The sequence below is a fragment of the Monodon monoceros genome, unplaced genomic scaffold (assembly GCF_005190385.1).
Source record: "Monodon monoceros isolate NGI ecotype Baffin Bay Population unplaced genomic scaffold, NGI_Narwhal_1 Super_Scaffold_3, whole genome shotgun sequence".
NCBI lineage: Eukaryota > Metazoa > Chordata > Mammalia > Artiodactyla > Monodontidae > Monodon > Monodon monoceros.
Genome location: NW_021703780.1, coordinates 38179716 through 38196037, shown reverse-complemented (window position 1 = coordinate 38196037; position 16322 = coordinate 38179716). Strand labels below are relative to the sequence as shown.

The window sequence follows — 16322 nt, the reverse complement described above, 5'->3', positions numbered from 1 at the left end:
AAGAAACACTATACTTTCTGTGCATATTCCCTTTGAATTCATTGTCTGATACAGCCTCAACAGTGTCTTGTTCATATACTGTACATTCAAATTTATACTTCCAAACCTAATATCAAGAATGTCTAACTCTGGATTTCAAGTCTATTGAAAGGTAATGTTTCATGCTTTCCCTTGATTATTTTTCTACATACTTCTTGAGGACAATCTCAGAGATGTAGCACTAACTACCCTAGGATTAGATTCATGTTATAAACTTGTATGGTTCAGCCTTAGATGTGTGGAACTGATATTTGAAGGAAGCTTATCACTAGCACTAATGAATGACAGTGGTCATGAAAATTACAATCAGGGAATAAGCCAGTTGCCTGAAGATTTCTATAACTAGGTATTAAAGCAACATAATTTTGAAAGTTTGAAATGTATGTATTTTTATATTTATGTTTTAGATTTGCTGTAGTGAAAGAAATCTGTTGGTCATCCATCTGATAGTGTTAAATGCCCACCAGTGTCTAAAAAAAACAGACATAAAATATTAGTGAACTATGTATATATATATAAAGGTATTGATGTATACAGAGATGTGAGGGCCCTGTGGGCTATAGTAGTTGGCATGTTTCATGAAGGAAGGATTTGAAGATTGTTTGGGTTTTTTTAAAATAAATTTATTTATTTATTTATTTATTGGCTGTGTTGAGTCTTCTTTGCTGCACTCAAGCTTTCTCTAGTTGTGGCGAGCGGGGGCTACTCTTCGTTGTGGTGCGTGGGCTTCTCATTGCACTGGCTTCTCTTGTTGCAGAGCACGGGCTCTAGGCGCGCAGGCTTCAGTAGTTGTGGCTCACAGGCTCTAGAGCGCAGGCTCAGTAGTTGTGGCACACGGGCTTAGTTGCTCCGCGGCATGTGGGATCTTCCCAGACCAGGGCTCGAACCTGTGTCCCCTGCATTGGCAGGCAGATTCTTAACCACTGTGCCACCAGGGAAGCCCTGAAGGTTGTTTTGAAGGATGGGTAGTATTTGGAGCATTTCTAGAAAGGGAACTTTTTAGGTAACAGGAGAAAACATAACTAAGAGAATTAGATATGAGATGGACTGCCCTGACAAGGGTAGTATCTCAGATAGGGTGAACCCAATTGTGGTTTTCATTCTGGTTGTGTTTCAGAATCACTTGTGGAGCTTTTAAACATACAGATGCTTGGGTCCTACCCCCAGAAATTAAGAGTAAGGTCTGGAGTAGGGTTAAGGCAACTGCAGTTTTCTAGGCAATAGAGAGCTAGTTACAGTTTCTTGAGTTGTAAAGTAGGGAGGGAAAGTATTTTAAAATTGGTTTGATTGGAGTGTTACAGAATGGATTGGAGGAAGCAAATATATTGGTTTGTAAAAGTCTCTAGTAATTTATGTGTGTATCTCTTTAATCTGACTCCCCGGCTAGGTTTCTCAATTCCTTGAGGTCAGGAACTATCTGCTTCGGTGTGTATTTACTGATCTTGCATTATGTTCCTGAAGATAAACAGATAAATAAACTATAGCTTCTGCTCTCCTTCAAAGTCTAAATTGGGAAACAAATATATATAGGAATACCTTTTTTTTCAGTTTAGTGTCTAAAGAATTGGCTACATTATGTTTCTGATTGTAGTAGTTCCTAGATCCTATCCATTAACTGCTGAATAAATGTGCATTTTAACTTGAAAGGAAACGATGTTTTAGTTTTCCGTAACATGACAACAAATGATCAAGGATTTGGGTCCTTGGTTATATTTTAATAACCTGCCCTATCTTACTGTTATTTCAGAAATATACTCAACCTCAAATTTGAGAGTAAGAGATCTAAAAATATATGTTGAGAATTTACTATGTGATAAACCCCATGCTGGAAGCTGATCATGAAAGTATTATATAATAGCACGTTCATTTCCACTTGGAACATTTACTACTTGTCTTTTATAGTTCATAAAGTACTTATACATAATTATCTTATGTGAGCCTCAAAACAGCATTGTAAGATAAGCAGAGCTAGTGACACCCCCATTTTATTGATCTGGAAACAGGCTCGTAGAAGCTTTGGCCAAGATCACTTGCTAGGAAGTTCCAGAACCAAAGCTAGAACTGAAATCTTATGACTACTGGTTTACTTTTTTCTATGTCAGACTGCCTATGTTTATGCTTAACAGAATTTTTTGAGATCAGATCATCGAAATACTGCAAACAGAGACCATTCACTAGGATGTAAAAGTAGCTTTGTTAAGTGGAATTTCAGAGGTTTTTTTTCTAGAGCAATAAAAAAGTACTTATCTAGTGTTACCAAAAGTAAGCAAGATATTTTCCAGTGTTTTGATTTTTAAAAATCAAGTTGCTAAAAATAATATGAAAATTATTTGATACTCCTCCCTTAAAGAGGTGGTGCTTTAATTCTCCTCCCCTTGAGTGAAGACTGTATTTAGTAACTCACTTCTCTAAAGTATAGACTGTGGCAGGAATGATGGAGTGTGACTTCTGCGGGTAGGTCATAAAAGACATTGTGACTTTTGCTTTGGTCTTTGTCTGAGATCATCTGCTCTAGGGCAGTTTCTCAGCCTCGGTACTATTGGCATTTGGGGCCAGAGAATTCTTTGTTTTGAAGGATATTTAGCAGTAACCTTGGCCTTTACCCACCATTTCCACTAGCAACACTCCCTCCATCGCCACCACACACTCCCAGTTGTCTTAGACCTTGTCAGATGTCCTCTGAGGAGTAAAATTGCCGTGTTGAGAACCATAGGGCTGCTACATTGAGAAGACACTGAAGCAGCCCTATGGAGAGGTACACATTTCAAAGAACTGAGTCCTGCCAACACCGAGTGAGTGAACCATCTTAGAAGCGGATCCTGCAGCCTCAGTCAAGCCTTCAGATGACTCTACTTGACCAACATCTTGACTGCAACTTCAGGAAAAACCATGAGCCAGAACCACCCAGCTAGGCTGCTCCTGAATTCCTGACCCACAGAAACTGAGATACTAAATCTTGTTTAAGGCACCAAATTTGAGGGTAATTTATTATCTAGTGATAGATAATTAATACTCTTAAGTGTTACTATAAAAATATATATGTGTGTTTGTGTATATATATGTGTGTGTGTGTGTATAGATATATAGATAGATATGTCATATAAGATGGAGAGTCACAGACATAGCAAAACCCAAAAGTTGTGAAGTCATGTCAATGCCTATTATGTACATCTCTAGTCATGATCATAGCATATATTTGTAGGGTGCTTTTCTGGATATGAAGGCTATGAACACTATTACTGTACAAGACTTTTTTTTTTTTTTTGCGGTACGCAGGCCTCTCACTGTTGTGGCCTCTCCTGTTGCGGAGCACAGGCTCCGGACACGTAGGCTCAGTGGCCATGGCTCACGGGCCTAGCCGCTCCACAGCATGTGGGATCCTCCCGGACCGGGGCACAAACCCGTGTCCCCTGCATCGGCAGGCAGACTCTCAACCACTGTGCCACCAGGGAAGCCCTGTACAAGACTTTTAATTGTAGCAGCAAGGCAAAGTTGATTGATGGTAATACTAAATAGTTACAATGTAATATATATGTTTAGTCTGTTCAGTATTTCAGATTTGCTTGAAAGGAGTTAAAATTATTTAATGATAACTTCCAAAACATTTGTTATTGAAATTTTCAAACACATAAAAGTAGAGAAGATATAAACCCGTGGTGGGAACATTCTAATGAGGCTTTGGAAAGTAATCCCCTTTAAAAGAAATGAAATAATCCATGTGTAATATTTTTGCATTCAATATGGGATAACTGTTGCTCTTGATGCAGATACATACTTCACATTTGCAATCAAAGATATATGTTAACTGACACCACTGCAGCTTTTAAAGCTTCAGTGAAGAAATTATTACAAAATAATTTCTACAAATTTCTATAAATTTCTGCAAATCTTAACAAAATTATTCTTACTTCAGACGGAGCTTTCAGCAAATGAATATTAAGTGCATTTTAATCGCAAATGGTTTGGGATTTTTAGATTGTATGCCTAAGTGAATTTCTACATTGTTTGAATGTTAGTTTCCATCAGCCTAGTAAAAATGGAAGCAGTTTGTGAAAAACATTTTTGTTCCAGCAGTTTAGAAGCTTTTGCAGCAGGAATTGGATCAGATTAGTTAGGAATGGCAAGTATTAGCATATATGTTGCCATTCCCTGAGTGCCAGCCCCATGGCTAATGTCCCTAATAAATCCTATCACAAATACATTTTTCTATCTGAATGAGATTTTCATGAAAATACTGAATTTGCCTAAAAGTTCTTGAACTGTAAGTTTCTGCAAGGCAAGGTAAGTGATCAATTAAATGACTCTTTTTTCCATTCCAGGCTGCTTCTCTATTGGTAAGGTTTTTCATGTGTCATTTGTGTTTTTTTTAACCTCTGAGAAGAATTTTTAGAAACTGAAAAGCTGGGGATTGGTCATATTGCACGTACTTGTAACAACTGTATTAATAACATCTGATTTTCTTCCTATCAATATGAAAGTGTTATTGTAAGAAACTGAATTCCATTTTTAAATACTATATATAGTGCAAGTAGATCATTTTGTGATTTATTTTAAAAATGAAAGTGTAAGGTAGACATTCAAACAAGATATTTGAGAGTTAGTAAAAGGTATTTAAAGAGAGCTAACAATGTTTCAAATGGTAAGAGTTTTTAAAGTCAACTTTAAGTCCCTTGCTACTCTAAAGAATATTTTTGAAGTTCTCAAATTAAAACTTGAGTTATTGTTTTTGCATAAAGTTGCCTTTATTTTCATGACATTGTTTCCAAAATGGAGGGGCAGAGCATAAGCATCAAAAGTACGGTGGCACTTGCACATTTGTCTGAATTTAGAAGAAAGAAAAAGTAGGTTTCTGTAGTAGAGAGAGATGTGCTGAAAAATATTTCCAATATGGTATTTGCTAATATTTTTGTCAAGTTGTTATAGGTAAAGAGAAAGTTCAAAGTTAGTCATGTGAATTACTTAGTTATTTAGAAACTCTTGAAAACTGTTATCAATTAACCTGAATTCAATTGGAAAAAAGCCTCAAATTATATGGGGAAGAGATGTCATCTCTTTGCAAATTGTTTATCTCCATGTAGATATTTTAATGAATTCAATGTATTAATGACAATTTGTTAATTCAGTGTAACTACGGATTTTAATATATTTAAATATTTCCATTGGGACTTCCCTGGTGGCACAGTGGTTAAGAATCCGCCTGCCAATGCAGGGGACATGGGTTCAAGCCCTACTCTGGGAAGCTCCCACATGCCACGGAGGAACTAAGCCTGTGCACCACAACTGCTGAGCCTGCGTGCCACAACTAATGAAGCCCACGTGCCTAGAGCCTGTGCTCTCCAACAAGAGAAGCCACTGCAATGAGAAGCCCACTCACTGCATCTAGAGAAAACCCACAGGCAGCAGCAAAGACCCAAGGCGGCCAAAAATTTAAATAAATAAATAAAGTTTTTTAAAAAAATGTTTCCATTAATTTCCAAAAATACGTAAAATTGTGTTGTCTTCTTAACCATTATTGACCGTTCATTTTTCCTTAACATCATTCAAGGATTAGAGAAGTTGTCTGTGACCATTAAAAGAAATTATAAAATCGTTTATGATTCCCACAAATTACTCAGATACTTGCCAGGTGATTGCTCATTCTTCATTTTGTTGGGGAAAACCCAAATTGTTTTTTGAGGAAAATCCTGATGCATAAGTACAAAGTCCCTGTGTCTCTATATCTATCAAAAGCTCAGTTGATGGAAATCATCTTTGGAGGATTGTCTGAGGAATATGGAGCTTATTATCTATTTTTCTAGAAACACTTAAGATTTCCTCTTGGATTAAGTAAGTCTGTCAGAGAGCAGTGTGCTGTGCTGTTTTGTCCTCTCCTCCCTGCCTTTGCTAATGAACTGTATTTTGGCCTTATGAAACAGTCTCCACTGATGGATGCTCTAAGTAAAGAACCATCTGAAACCCACTATTATAATTGTGTAAGGATGTTGCTTAGGACATTTTTACCACATTATACAGTGTCTCCTTCATAAACATACACGGGAGGAACTCTTCTCAGGTGTTATTACAAGAATAATTATGCCTCTCTTCAGTTCTCTGAGTACCTGGTTTGTTTTTATTATATGGTTCCTATGATTCATGTCTTAACTGGTGGTATTCTCTTTGTGATGGCTTTAGTGGGCTCAGAGCCAAATTTGGGGCCCACCTCTAACAGGTATTTAGAAAGGACCTCACAATAAACATTTGCACTAACCTCACCCATACATAATTTCTTATTTATCTTGTTTATTTTTCCCCTAGTCATTTATTCTTATGTCAGGTTGTATGTATATAGTTCTAGGCTACTTTAAATCCATTGTGAAATAAAGCAGGGTATATGTAAGTAAATTTAGAATTAAACAAAATTAGGATATTAAGAACCTAGTAAGCCACTATTTTTTCAGGGAGAGGAGAGGCAGGTATGAATGTATAACAAAACATTTAATTTTATTTAATGAATATTATTTTGTCCTAGGCACTGGATTCACAGTCAACAGTAGATACATGATGATGACAGTCTAATATTATAATATGTTTTTAATGAATTTTATATTTCTCCCTTTAATTTTTTTTTACCATAGCAATGTTTTTTATAAAGTATGAATTAATTTTAGAACTTTATGAGTTTACAATTGGGAGAAAAACTTATTGAGCAGTGTGTCCTGGATTTTATTCAGTTGTTTGGAGAACCTGATTTTCATAAAGGTAATTGCATGTTATGATGTTGCTCATGAAAACACAGTTTTATTTGTAGTTACAGTTTTTTAAATGTGATTAAGAGGAATCTTCCCAACTGTAATACTAGTAAGTGTAATAATAAAGGCAAGCCAGTAGCTGGGGTTGTCCTTATCTCAGGCTGCTTGGCATCCTGGAAAAAGAGCCCTGAAATTAGACAGATCTGAGTCTGAATCCCACTGCATATGAGTTATATGCCATTCAGTGAGTTGTTAATGTTTCTGACCATTAGTTTCTTATTTTGGAAAGTAAATATAACTATCTCACAAAGTTATGAGGATTGAATGAAATGTTTCCCAAATAATATGTGGTATGATCAGGTATTCAGTAACTTGAATTTCTTCTCCTCTGAGTATTCAGTTGGTTTTATCAGATGATCTTTAAAAAATTATTAGGAATTTCTGCTTTGGGTAAATACAATGTTCAATTTAGGATGAAATATGTGGTTTCCTCTTTCTCCAAATATTGCTTTGATTAGTGATAGAACAGGTTAGGTCAGAGCAAGTTAAATGCTTAAAGAGGTGGGGGAGGGAATGGATCATATGTTCTTTGCTTCAGCAACTTTTGCCGTAAGGATTACTAACTAACAGAGCAGTTTCTCTGAACAATTCCTGTTTGCTCTCTCCTGTAAGTAAAGTATATTTTAAAAGGTGGGAATATGTGTCCTTTGAAGTAGAAATTATTAGTCTCTTCTAAGGAAGTCATGCAATTATGGAAGAAGCAATGTGAGTGAAGATGTCCATTGTAGTAGCGTTTGTATTATTTGTGTATGTGAATGAATGGAATAGCTTATAAGGCCCATCAATAAGAGAATGAGTAGTTTGTGGTTCAGATATTTTTGAAATTGTTGTGAATGATTGTTTAGTAAAATAGAAAATTCTTATGGCTTAGGTAAGGTGGGTACAAATTTATTTATATACTCTGAGTATAGCTGTGTAAGGATCATTCGAAGGAAATATACCTGTCAGTAGTGGTTTTATGAAAGTTAGAAAGCATGCCTCTTTTTGTTTGTTTTAGGGTAACAGAAAAGCACAGATGATTTATGCTTCTGACTTTACTAATAACCTTGTTAAAAGATATAAGCTCATTTTTTTAAAAAGTCAGGGGATAGAAAAATATACATTAAAAAGCAAATGTGTTAAAAGTCCTGAGTATATTAGACGTTTATTCTCTGCTTATGTGTATATATCTGAATGAGTGTACATATTTTTCCCCCACAGATGGGGATAATTCTTTACTTCTGAAACTTGTTCTCTTTTCCATCAGCAGTATAACAAGTACATATTAGTATGTGGAGGGTCTTGTTAATGGCTGCAGTATATGGTACATGAGAATGTACCATAGTTTAAACTCTGCTGTATTGGATATTAAGGTAGTTTCTAGTTTTGTTCTTGTGAACTGGCTGCAATGAACATTTATGTATTTTGAACCCAACTTATATATTTTTATATTTTTAAACCCAACTTACATATTTTTGAACCCAACTTTTTAAAAAGTGTAATAGTTGCACTGTATTATGGGCATTCTTTGCTTTCATGTATGTTTCATCATCCCAGTTAGATGGTTAAGTTCTTTGATATCAGGTACTATGTTTAATGTTTCTTTTGTATCCACAAAGAATCTCATGAAGGAGATTTTTCAGTAAATGCTTAGGAAGTGATATTTTGGTATTTGTGAGTTATTACATCATTGACTCCTTTATAGTGTTTTAGAGTCATAGTATAACTTTAGGGATTAAAAACTCCCCTTTGATAAAGTAATGTATATTGAGTGAAAGTTATTTCTTATGAAATACTTTTCATTAATATTATCCTGAGTTCAATGTAAGATCACAGGAAAAACTTTCCTTATGAAATGCAATTAATTATAGTGGGACGCATTTTAGAAAAGAAACAGAGTCCACACGATTAGAATATATTTAAAATGGACTGAACTGGTGGCTAGGTTGAACTTGCTTTTATGTTACGGTTAAAGAGTTCATGTTTGAAACACATCACTTGGATTTGAATCCCAGCCCTGCCATTTCTGTCTGTGTGGGCACATTAGTTAACCTCTCGGTGCCTCAGTTCTCTCATCTGTAAAATGGGAATAATAATAATGTCTTCTTATAAAGTTGTGATAAAGATGTTCATTCATGTAAAGATTAAAACCAATGCCTAACAATAATACTCAACACACATGTAAGTTTTTAACATTAATATCAGTTTTTTGTTGGATGCTATTGAATTTATAAGAATGGAGGGCCAAATGATAAAGTTGAAGTTTTTCTTTCATACTTCATTTTATACTTTTGTAAAGCAGTTATTGAGAATGGGCCACATGCCAGGCATTAAGCTAAGTCCTATGGAATACAATACTGAATAAAATAGAAGACACTTCCTGCCCTCAAGGTGCTTATGATGAGTGGAAAACGCAGACATTATTATGTCTAATATTTGAAATATTTGAGCTTTACCATGGCCAGGCCCTTTGCTAAACCTACTGCAAAAATTATCACATTTAATCCTAACAAACATCGGACAGATTAGATATAAACGTTATCCTCATTTTATATATGAGGCCGAGAGAATTTAATTAACCTCCTCAAGGTTATATAACTGCTAACTGGCAGAACTGGAATTAAAATCCAGAGTCTAATACCAAAGCCCCAGTACTTATTTAACCACTCTGCTGGGTGGTAAATAAACATACAGTAATAAATTGTGATTATTGGGGTCTGTAGAGTACTGATTAATCCTAGCTTGCCTTTTGCTTAATAGATAGGAGTCAAATAGAGATAAAAATATGTACTTTATTACTGGAAAGCTAGCACGGAGAATGACTTGGACAGGTGGCTCAAGTGGGCGTCTTCTTTCTTCTCCCCTGAATTGAACTTGCACACTCAGTTGCAGGCATGTCAGCTAGAAACCCGATGGCATTCCTTGCTCCAAGAGGCCCCAGCAAGCTTCCCAGCAGAGGAGAGGGGAAAATACTCAGCCTGCGGGTAGGCAGGCAGACTCTGAGGTGAAGAGCTGAAGAGGATGGGTCACACAGGAGGCCAGGAAATTGGACGTGCCCTCCACCTGGATGCTGAAGTTGCCAGGAATGATGACAGAAGTTGGGAGGGGCGAGAGACTTTAAGATAGGACTTTAAGATGGAAAATTCCAGGTCAGTGGATAACAGCAACAGAGAGGGAGAGATGTTCGTGAGCAGGAGCTTGTGTAAATCAAAGGGAAAGTTATGGCCTGGAAGTGGAAACAGTTGGCAAGGAGGACATCTACGCCACCTGCTAGCCGTGAGGTACGTGGGATATGAGAGTGAGAATCCACTCTAATGGCATGGCTACAAGAGAAGTAGTGTCTTCAAGGTACAGCCTGGTTTCAGTTAAAGCAAGGAGATGGGGGAAAGTTCAGAAGTGAAGATTTACAGGAGTTTATTACAAATTGGGAGTTGAAGAGCAAGGACATAGGGTAAGGATTTGGGAGCGAAGGGAGGGGAACTTCTGGAGCCAGAGTCATATGGGAAAGAGAGTTTGGTGAGAATAGATGATCCGAAAGCCTTGGATGTACCCATTAGAGACTGGAGATAAACAGGAGGATGAGACATGATAGAATTAACCCAGTCTCTAAAAATAATTAGAATACACATCATTTCTTGCTGTAGATGTCCTGTATGATCTGGCCTCTGCCTGTATCTCTAACCTCATTCTTTTCCTCGCTCCCCTTGCTCCTCGTTTCTTTTGTCACTCCAGCATACCATATTTTTTCTGCCTCTGTTTTATTTTTCCTTTCTTTGCACTTGCTTTTCTGAGAGGCAGCATAGGAAAATAGTTAATAGTGTGAGCTCTGGATCCAGACTTCCTGCACTGTCACTCTCTAGCTTTGTGACTGTGGGCAAGTTACTTATACTCTCTTGTGCTTCAGTTTCCTTATCTGTCAACTGGGGAATGATAATAAAGACTCACTAAATGTTAATAATATTATTTTTTCTTCTGCTTGAGGCTCTTTTCCACTGTATCTTTACATGGTTGCTACTTTCTTATCATTCACTTCCCTCAGCTCAAATGTACTTCCTCAGACATCCTAGCTAATGTAGCATAACTCCACCAGCTTTCTGTTGCTCTTTATCCCGTTATTCTATTTTACTTATTCATAGCATTCATCACTGTGTGAAATTTATTTTATTATTCTGCTCTTCCCCTCTCCCCCCATCCCCTGAGGTCAGGGATATGTTGACTTATTCCCGACTGTACCTCAGCTTCTAGAAAGTGACAAATACTTTGTAGGTGCTCAAGAAATTTTTTTGCCAACTCATTGTCCTGAAAACATGGTGGTTTCCAAGGCCTCTGATCAGGCAGCATTTGGTGGCAAGGTGACACTGAGGCCTAGGCCAAGAAGACAGAATCCAGCTCTTTGTGTACCAATCTGTTGGCTCATCTAGATCAGGTGGCTGCTGCTTTTGTGTTATTGGGACATAGCTACATTCATTTAGAAATGTACTATCTGCTGCATTCCAGTTCCAAGCACAGAGTTGAGTAGTTGAGACAGAGACCCTAAGCCTCACAAAGTCTAAAATACTTACTACACAGCCCTTCACGGAAAAAGTTTGCTGATCCTTGATTTAGATGCATAGAAAAAAAGACAAGAAGGAAACACCAAAAATAATTAATAGATTACTTTGGATAGTGGGATTATATGTCATTTTAATTTTTATCTTTATACTTTTAAAATTTGTTAGAGACCCATTTAATTTGGAAATGAAATAGCCTTATAAATACTGATTTTAATATATTTAGAGAACATTTAATGATGAGCTTTTTATGTTTTTTTTTTTTCCTTAGTGCTGCTTTTGACACAAAAACTGGGTTACGTGTTGCAGTGAAGAAGCTGTCCAGACCATTTCAGTCCATTATTCATGCCAAAAGGACCTACAGAGAACTGCGGTTACTTAAACATATGAAACATGAAAATGTAAGTTAATAATTCAAGGCAGGATAAATTCTGCTGTTTAATAGACTGGAAAAAATTGTGTTTTAATTACTGCGAATGGAAATGCATTAGAGTACATCAAACTTGGACCGTCCTTGTACTGGGGTGTTAGTGACCACTGCGTTATGTCAGGTAGATACTCAAAGCCTTGGGATGAAATCGGTGCATCTTCCTGGAGTTTCAGTTTTACTTAAAGATTTTTAGAGGAAAAGCATATAAAATTTTTTTTAATAAAAATGAATATTGTGGGCTTCCCTGGTGGCGCAGTGGTTGAGAGTCCGCCTGCCGATGCAGGGGACACGGGTTCGTGCCCCAGTCCGGGAAGATCCCACATGCCGTGGAGCGGCTGGGCCCGTGAGCCATGGCCGCTGAGCCTGCACGTCCGGAGCCTGTGCTCCGCAACGGGAGAGGCCACAACAGTGAGAGGCCCGCGTACTTAAAAAAAAAAAAGAATATTGTGAGATAAAACACAACTCACAAGGATTTTTAACAGAAAATATTACAAAGAAGTTTCGTATTCTCTACTTGGTTTACTTAAGACTATATTATCAGAATATGGGAATCCATGGTATTTTGTGTTGTTATGGGTTTCTTCAGTGGAGAAGTTTGAGGAAGAGTGCCTTATCAGAGATGGGTATTATTTTCTGGATAATTTAATATAATTTTTTCCTTTTAATTTTTAAAAGACAGCTTTTCTAGATTCAGGGATTTTAACAAATGTGACAAAGACATTGTTTAAGTTAAATATAACGTTTCCTTGTCTATAAGTTTGGACATTTGAGAACAATGCTGTCCTGCAAAGGAGTGCTTAAAAATCCTAATAGCATAAATAAATGGATGCAGTTGGAATATTAACTGAAAGTGAAAAAACAATTGACTGAGGACACTTATTTTCCTGAATTTCAAAATCAAGTTAGAAAGGGTTTATGTGATTGCTGTATGAAAGGAACTGTAAAATTTGTACCATTGTAGAAACAATGGCCATAGAGATTTTAGAACTATTTGACCCTATTGGTGGTTACTGTGTAGAAAAAAAATTCAATTTTTCAGTTTATTACTTGGCTATTAAGATATTTTTCTGTTTCAGTATATTACTTGGCTATTAAGATATTTTTCTGTTTCAGTAATTGAACTCTTTTTTCTTCATAGTAAGAAAAAATTGTATTAAAATACATTTGTTTCACAAAGTACAAATTTCTTCTAAATTGAGAGCATTGTGACTTAAATTTGGAATTTAAGCTGTTGTAATCACAGCTGCAGCTTATTTATTTTCATGTTTTAATTGCATACTGTTGAGAATGTCCTGTTTTCCACAGATTATCTCCATTCCTAGGTATAATTTTTATATGAGCATCCATGTGCAAACTTGAGTTTTTAAAAAGTTCAGTGCAGAGCTGCAGCCTTCCTAATCAGTGACATGTTTATAAGAAGTTGAGATATGTGGAGAAAGCTGGCAGGAGAATCTTTATTCCGAAGTCTGCATAAAATCAAGGTGGTCTGGCAACTTAACTGATGGGTTTACATTTGGCTTTTATCACAGTTGAGTGTGTATGCTGTTTTTCATTACACGTTAATAAATGTGACAAAGATACTGTCATAGCTTTTTAAGAATACTTTGAAAATGGAATGCAAGCCAAACATTTATGGAACCCCAAAGCACCTCCAGGAGGCCCCAGGATCCCACTGATGTTGTCTGTGCTAATTTAAGAACATCTACTGTAGAAGATTACCAGCACTGTAATTTATTGTTCTGCTTTATTTCATAGTCAATTTAAGCCAATGTTTAGGGCAAAAATTATTTTGGGTTATCTGAATCCATGCCTTGGCTTTTCTAGTGATCATTGCAACAACCTTATTTAGTATGCTATATTTTAATTTTCCATAATGAGATACTTTGAAATATGTCTTACATGATATTGGGCTGGTTGCATTTGAGCCATTCTGTATTTGTAGACATGAAGAGGCCACAGTGATGGGATACAATTGTTTTAATTTAGGAAAGGCTATGCGAATTTAAAGAGGACTGACCGTATTAGGAAAATAGGATTTTAATTTATCTAAATTGTTTTATAAGCAGTTTGCTTAATAGCAGTCTTTTTTATATTAAAATGTTTAGGTTTTCACTGTATCGATGTAGAGGGTCACCTGTATTTAGATGGTGATTTGTTGTTTGAACAAAAGGAGGCAGATGGCTGAATGTTCATAGTTCTCCATTCTGTTGGCAAATGTTTGAAGAGGGACTGGGAAGGGGCCAAAAGACTTTGACTAAATGTAGAAAAATTCCAGAATTTCAGTCTATTCTACAAACGCTTGTTAGGTATGTACAGTGTAAAAGTATTTTTACCAGGTGAAGAACCAAGACTTCCAAGTAAGTTTAATCGAGGATTTTAAGAGGAATTCCTCTCCTTTATCTTCTCTTCCTCTTTTTCTTTCTTTCTCTTTAATGACTGTTTTGGGCCACTGTCTAACTTTGAGCTAGCTGCCTTGACTCCAAAGACAGCAGCAGCAGCAACTTAAAACTCATGAAAAAGTTAAGTAAGGACTGGTAGCAAATAGAATTTTTAGGTGCCAGAATGCACATGTGATCTTTTACACAAAAATGCCTCTGACTTAAAATCCGTAGTTCATTTTATTTCTTTTATTAGTGATAATGAATGACAGATATGTAATTTTCATATGGGTTATAGGAGCTAGGGGATGTTACTCTCTGAACAAATTTACCTGGCCCATTCCTGACTGAATTTTTGACCTTGATCTCATTGACATCTGGTCTAAGGAAAGATTAAAAGGAAGCAGCTGGCTAGCTGCATCCTTTTGCTGTCTGAGTAGGTACTGTACAGTTAAGGGCCTGGAGAGCTATACATTAAAAAAAACTTTTAATGATTAAGGGACTCCTTTCATAAATTTTATTTGGGAGCCTTAGAGTTAATCTTACCATGATAGAACAAGTGGTTGTTTTGGTATGTTTGTGTTAAATACATTAAATATTGTCTTTGACTGGTTACTGACTTAGAAAGTGTTTTGTGAGTGTGTACCAATTTAATAAAGATATATTACTTCTGTTTGTCATTGTAGGACAGTCATCAGAGATATTTGCTGATTATTTATACTATAACCGTCTTTTCTAAATATTTAATTCCTGGGTTACTTTCTAAAGCGTCTGAAATCATAATGGCAGAAGGAGTAAGGAAATAGGCTAAAATATGACAAATTAAAAATAAATTTCCATTTAAGAAATGAGAAATGAATCGATTATGGAATGTTCCCCAAATCTATTTTAATGCTGGGAAAGTTTTGTTTTACAGTATTTTCCTTATGATTAATACTCCATAAATAGGATTAATAGAGAAGGGATATTTGTAAAAGCCCACAAAAAATTAAAAATACTTTGATGTAACATGAGTGGCTTTAATGTCATAAAATGTGTCCCTTTTAAGGAAATTAAAACTTGATAGAGTATTTGCTAATATGCTTTGTTCTATTATTTTTTTCCAAATTAGTCATTGTGCTTCTTGCAGCCATACTTTTTAATCATTTGAATAATTGAATTTAGCTTTATATGTCATGTTTTGTTACTGGAAGTAGCTGCTTCAAATAGTTTGTTTCTGTGATTTGTATTTTACAATTCATTATAAAACTCTGAAGTTTCTGGTCACGATTTATTTTGGTAATCCACAGCTGGTCAGTCTACATAATCTTCCCCAAAATACTATGAAAATAAGCAATGATATACACGTGTCTTTCATCTGAGGAAAATGAGGCTCAGAGAAGATATTTTTATTTATGTAACAAATATTAATTGAACTGCTGTGTGCCCGGCAACATCTCATGTTTTGGGGTTATTGGAATGTAAAAGAAAGAAGCTCATGGGTCTGAGAAGTCACAGATTGATTGGGGGTTCAAATTTACAGCTGTTTGATTCTAAATACCTATTGTGTTTTCAGATTGAAATGGGAGTTTTTATTTAAAATGCTTGGACTTGTTTCACTTTAGTGTGTTTGAGATAACCCTTGCATGAATAATCCTGTGTAAATTGGATCTCTAGTAGTTTAATTTTATTTTGATCTGAGGATATTTTCAAAGCCACAATTCAAATAATGTAAAACAATGTAAATTGTTTTAAACTTTTCTTGTTGAGAAGATGGGGCATCTCAAATAACAAGAATCGGTGATTAGAAAATATTGGAGCAGGTGAATAAAATTGGCTTCTAGGTCTCAGCTATCAGAAGTACAAGAGGGTGTAGGGGGTAGTAATCAAAAGACCAGAGGTTGGGATTTCCCTGGTGGCGCAGTGGTTAAGAATCCGCCTGCCAATGCAGGGGACACTGGTTTGAGCCCTGGTCCAGGAAGATCCCACATGCCACGGAGCAACTAAGCCCGTGCGCCACAACTACTGAGCCTGCACCCTAGAGCCCGTGAGCCACAACTACTGAGCCCACATGCCACAACTACTGAAGCCCGTGTGCCTAGAGCCCATGCTTCGCAACAAGAGAAGCCACTGCATTGAGAAGCCCGTGCACCACAACAAAGAGTAGCCCCCACTCACT

General features: G+C 36.3%; 1 protein-coding gene across 8 annotated transcripts in view; it reads left to right on the top strand.

The window, feature by feature from the left end:
• Positions 1-16322, top strand: part of MAPK14 (mitogen-activated protein kinase 14) — a 72736-nt gene that overhangs the window by 9716 nt on the left and 46698 nt on the right. For 5 of the 8 annotated variants that reach the window (XR_003796621.1, XR_003796622.1, XR_003796623.1 and 2 more), the window contains exons 1-2: positions 9582-10087; positions 11628-11757. Coding sequence is in view for 5 of the 8 variants with exons in the window: in XM_029242213.1 (XP_029098046.1) it covers positions 9942-10087; positions 11628-11757 (276 nt within the window). In the remaining 3 variants the exon portion in view is untranslated. Of the gene's footprint in view, positions 1-9581; positions 10088-11627; positions 11758-16322 lie in introns of those variants that run through there. The other 3 variants (XM_029242215.1, XM_029242214.1, XM_029242216.1) reach the window with 1 other exon arrangement.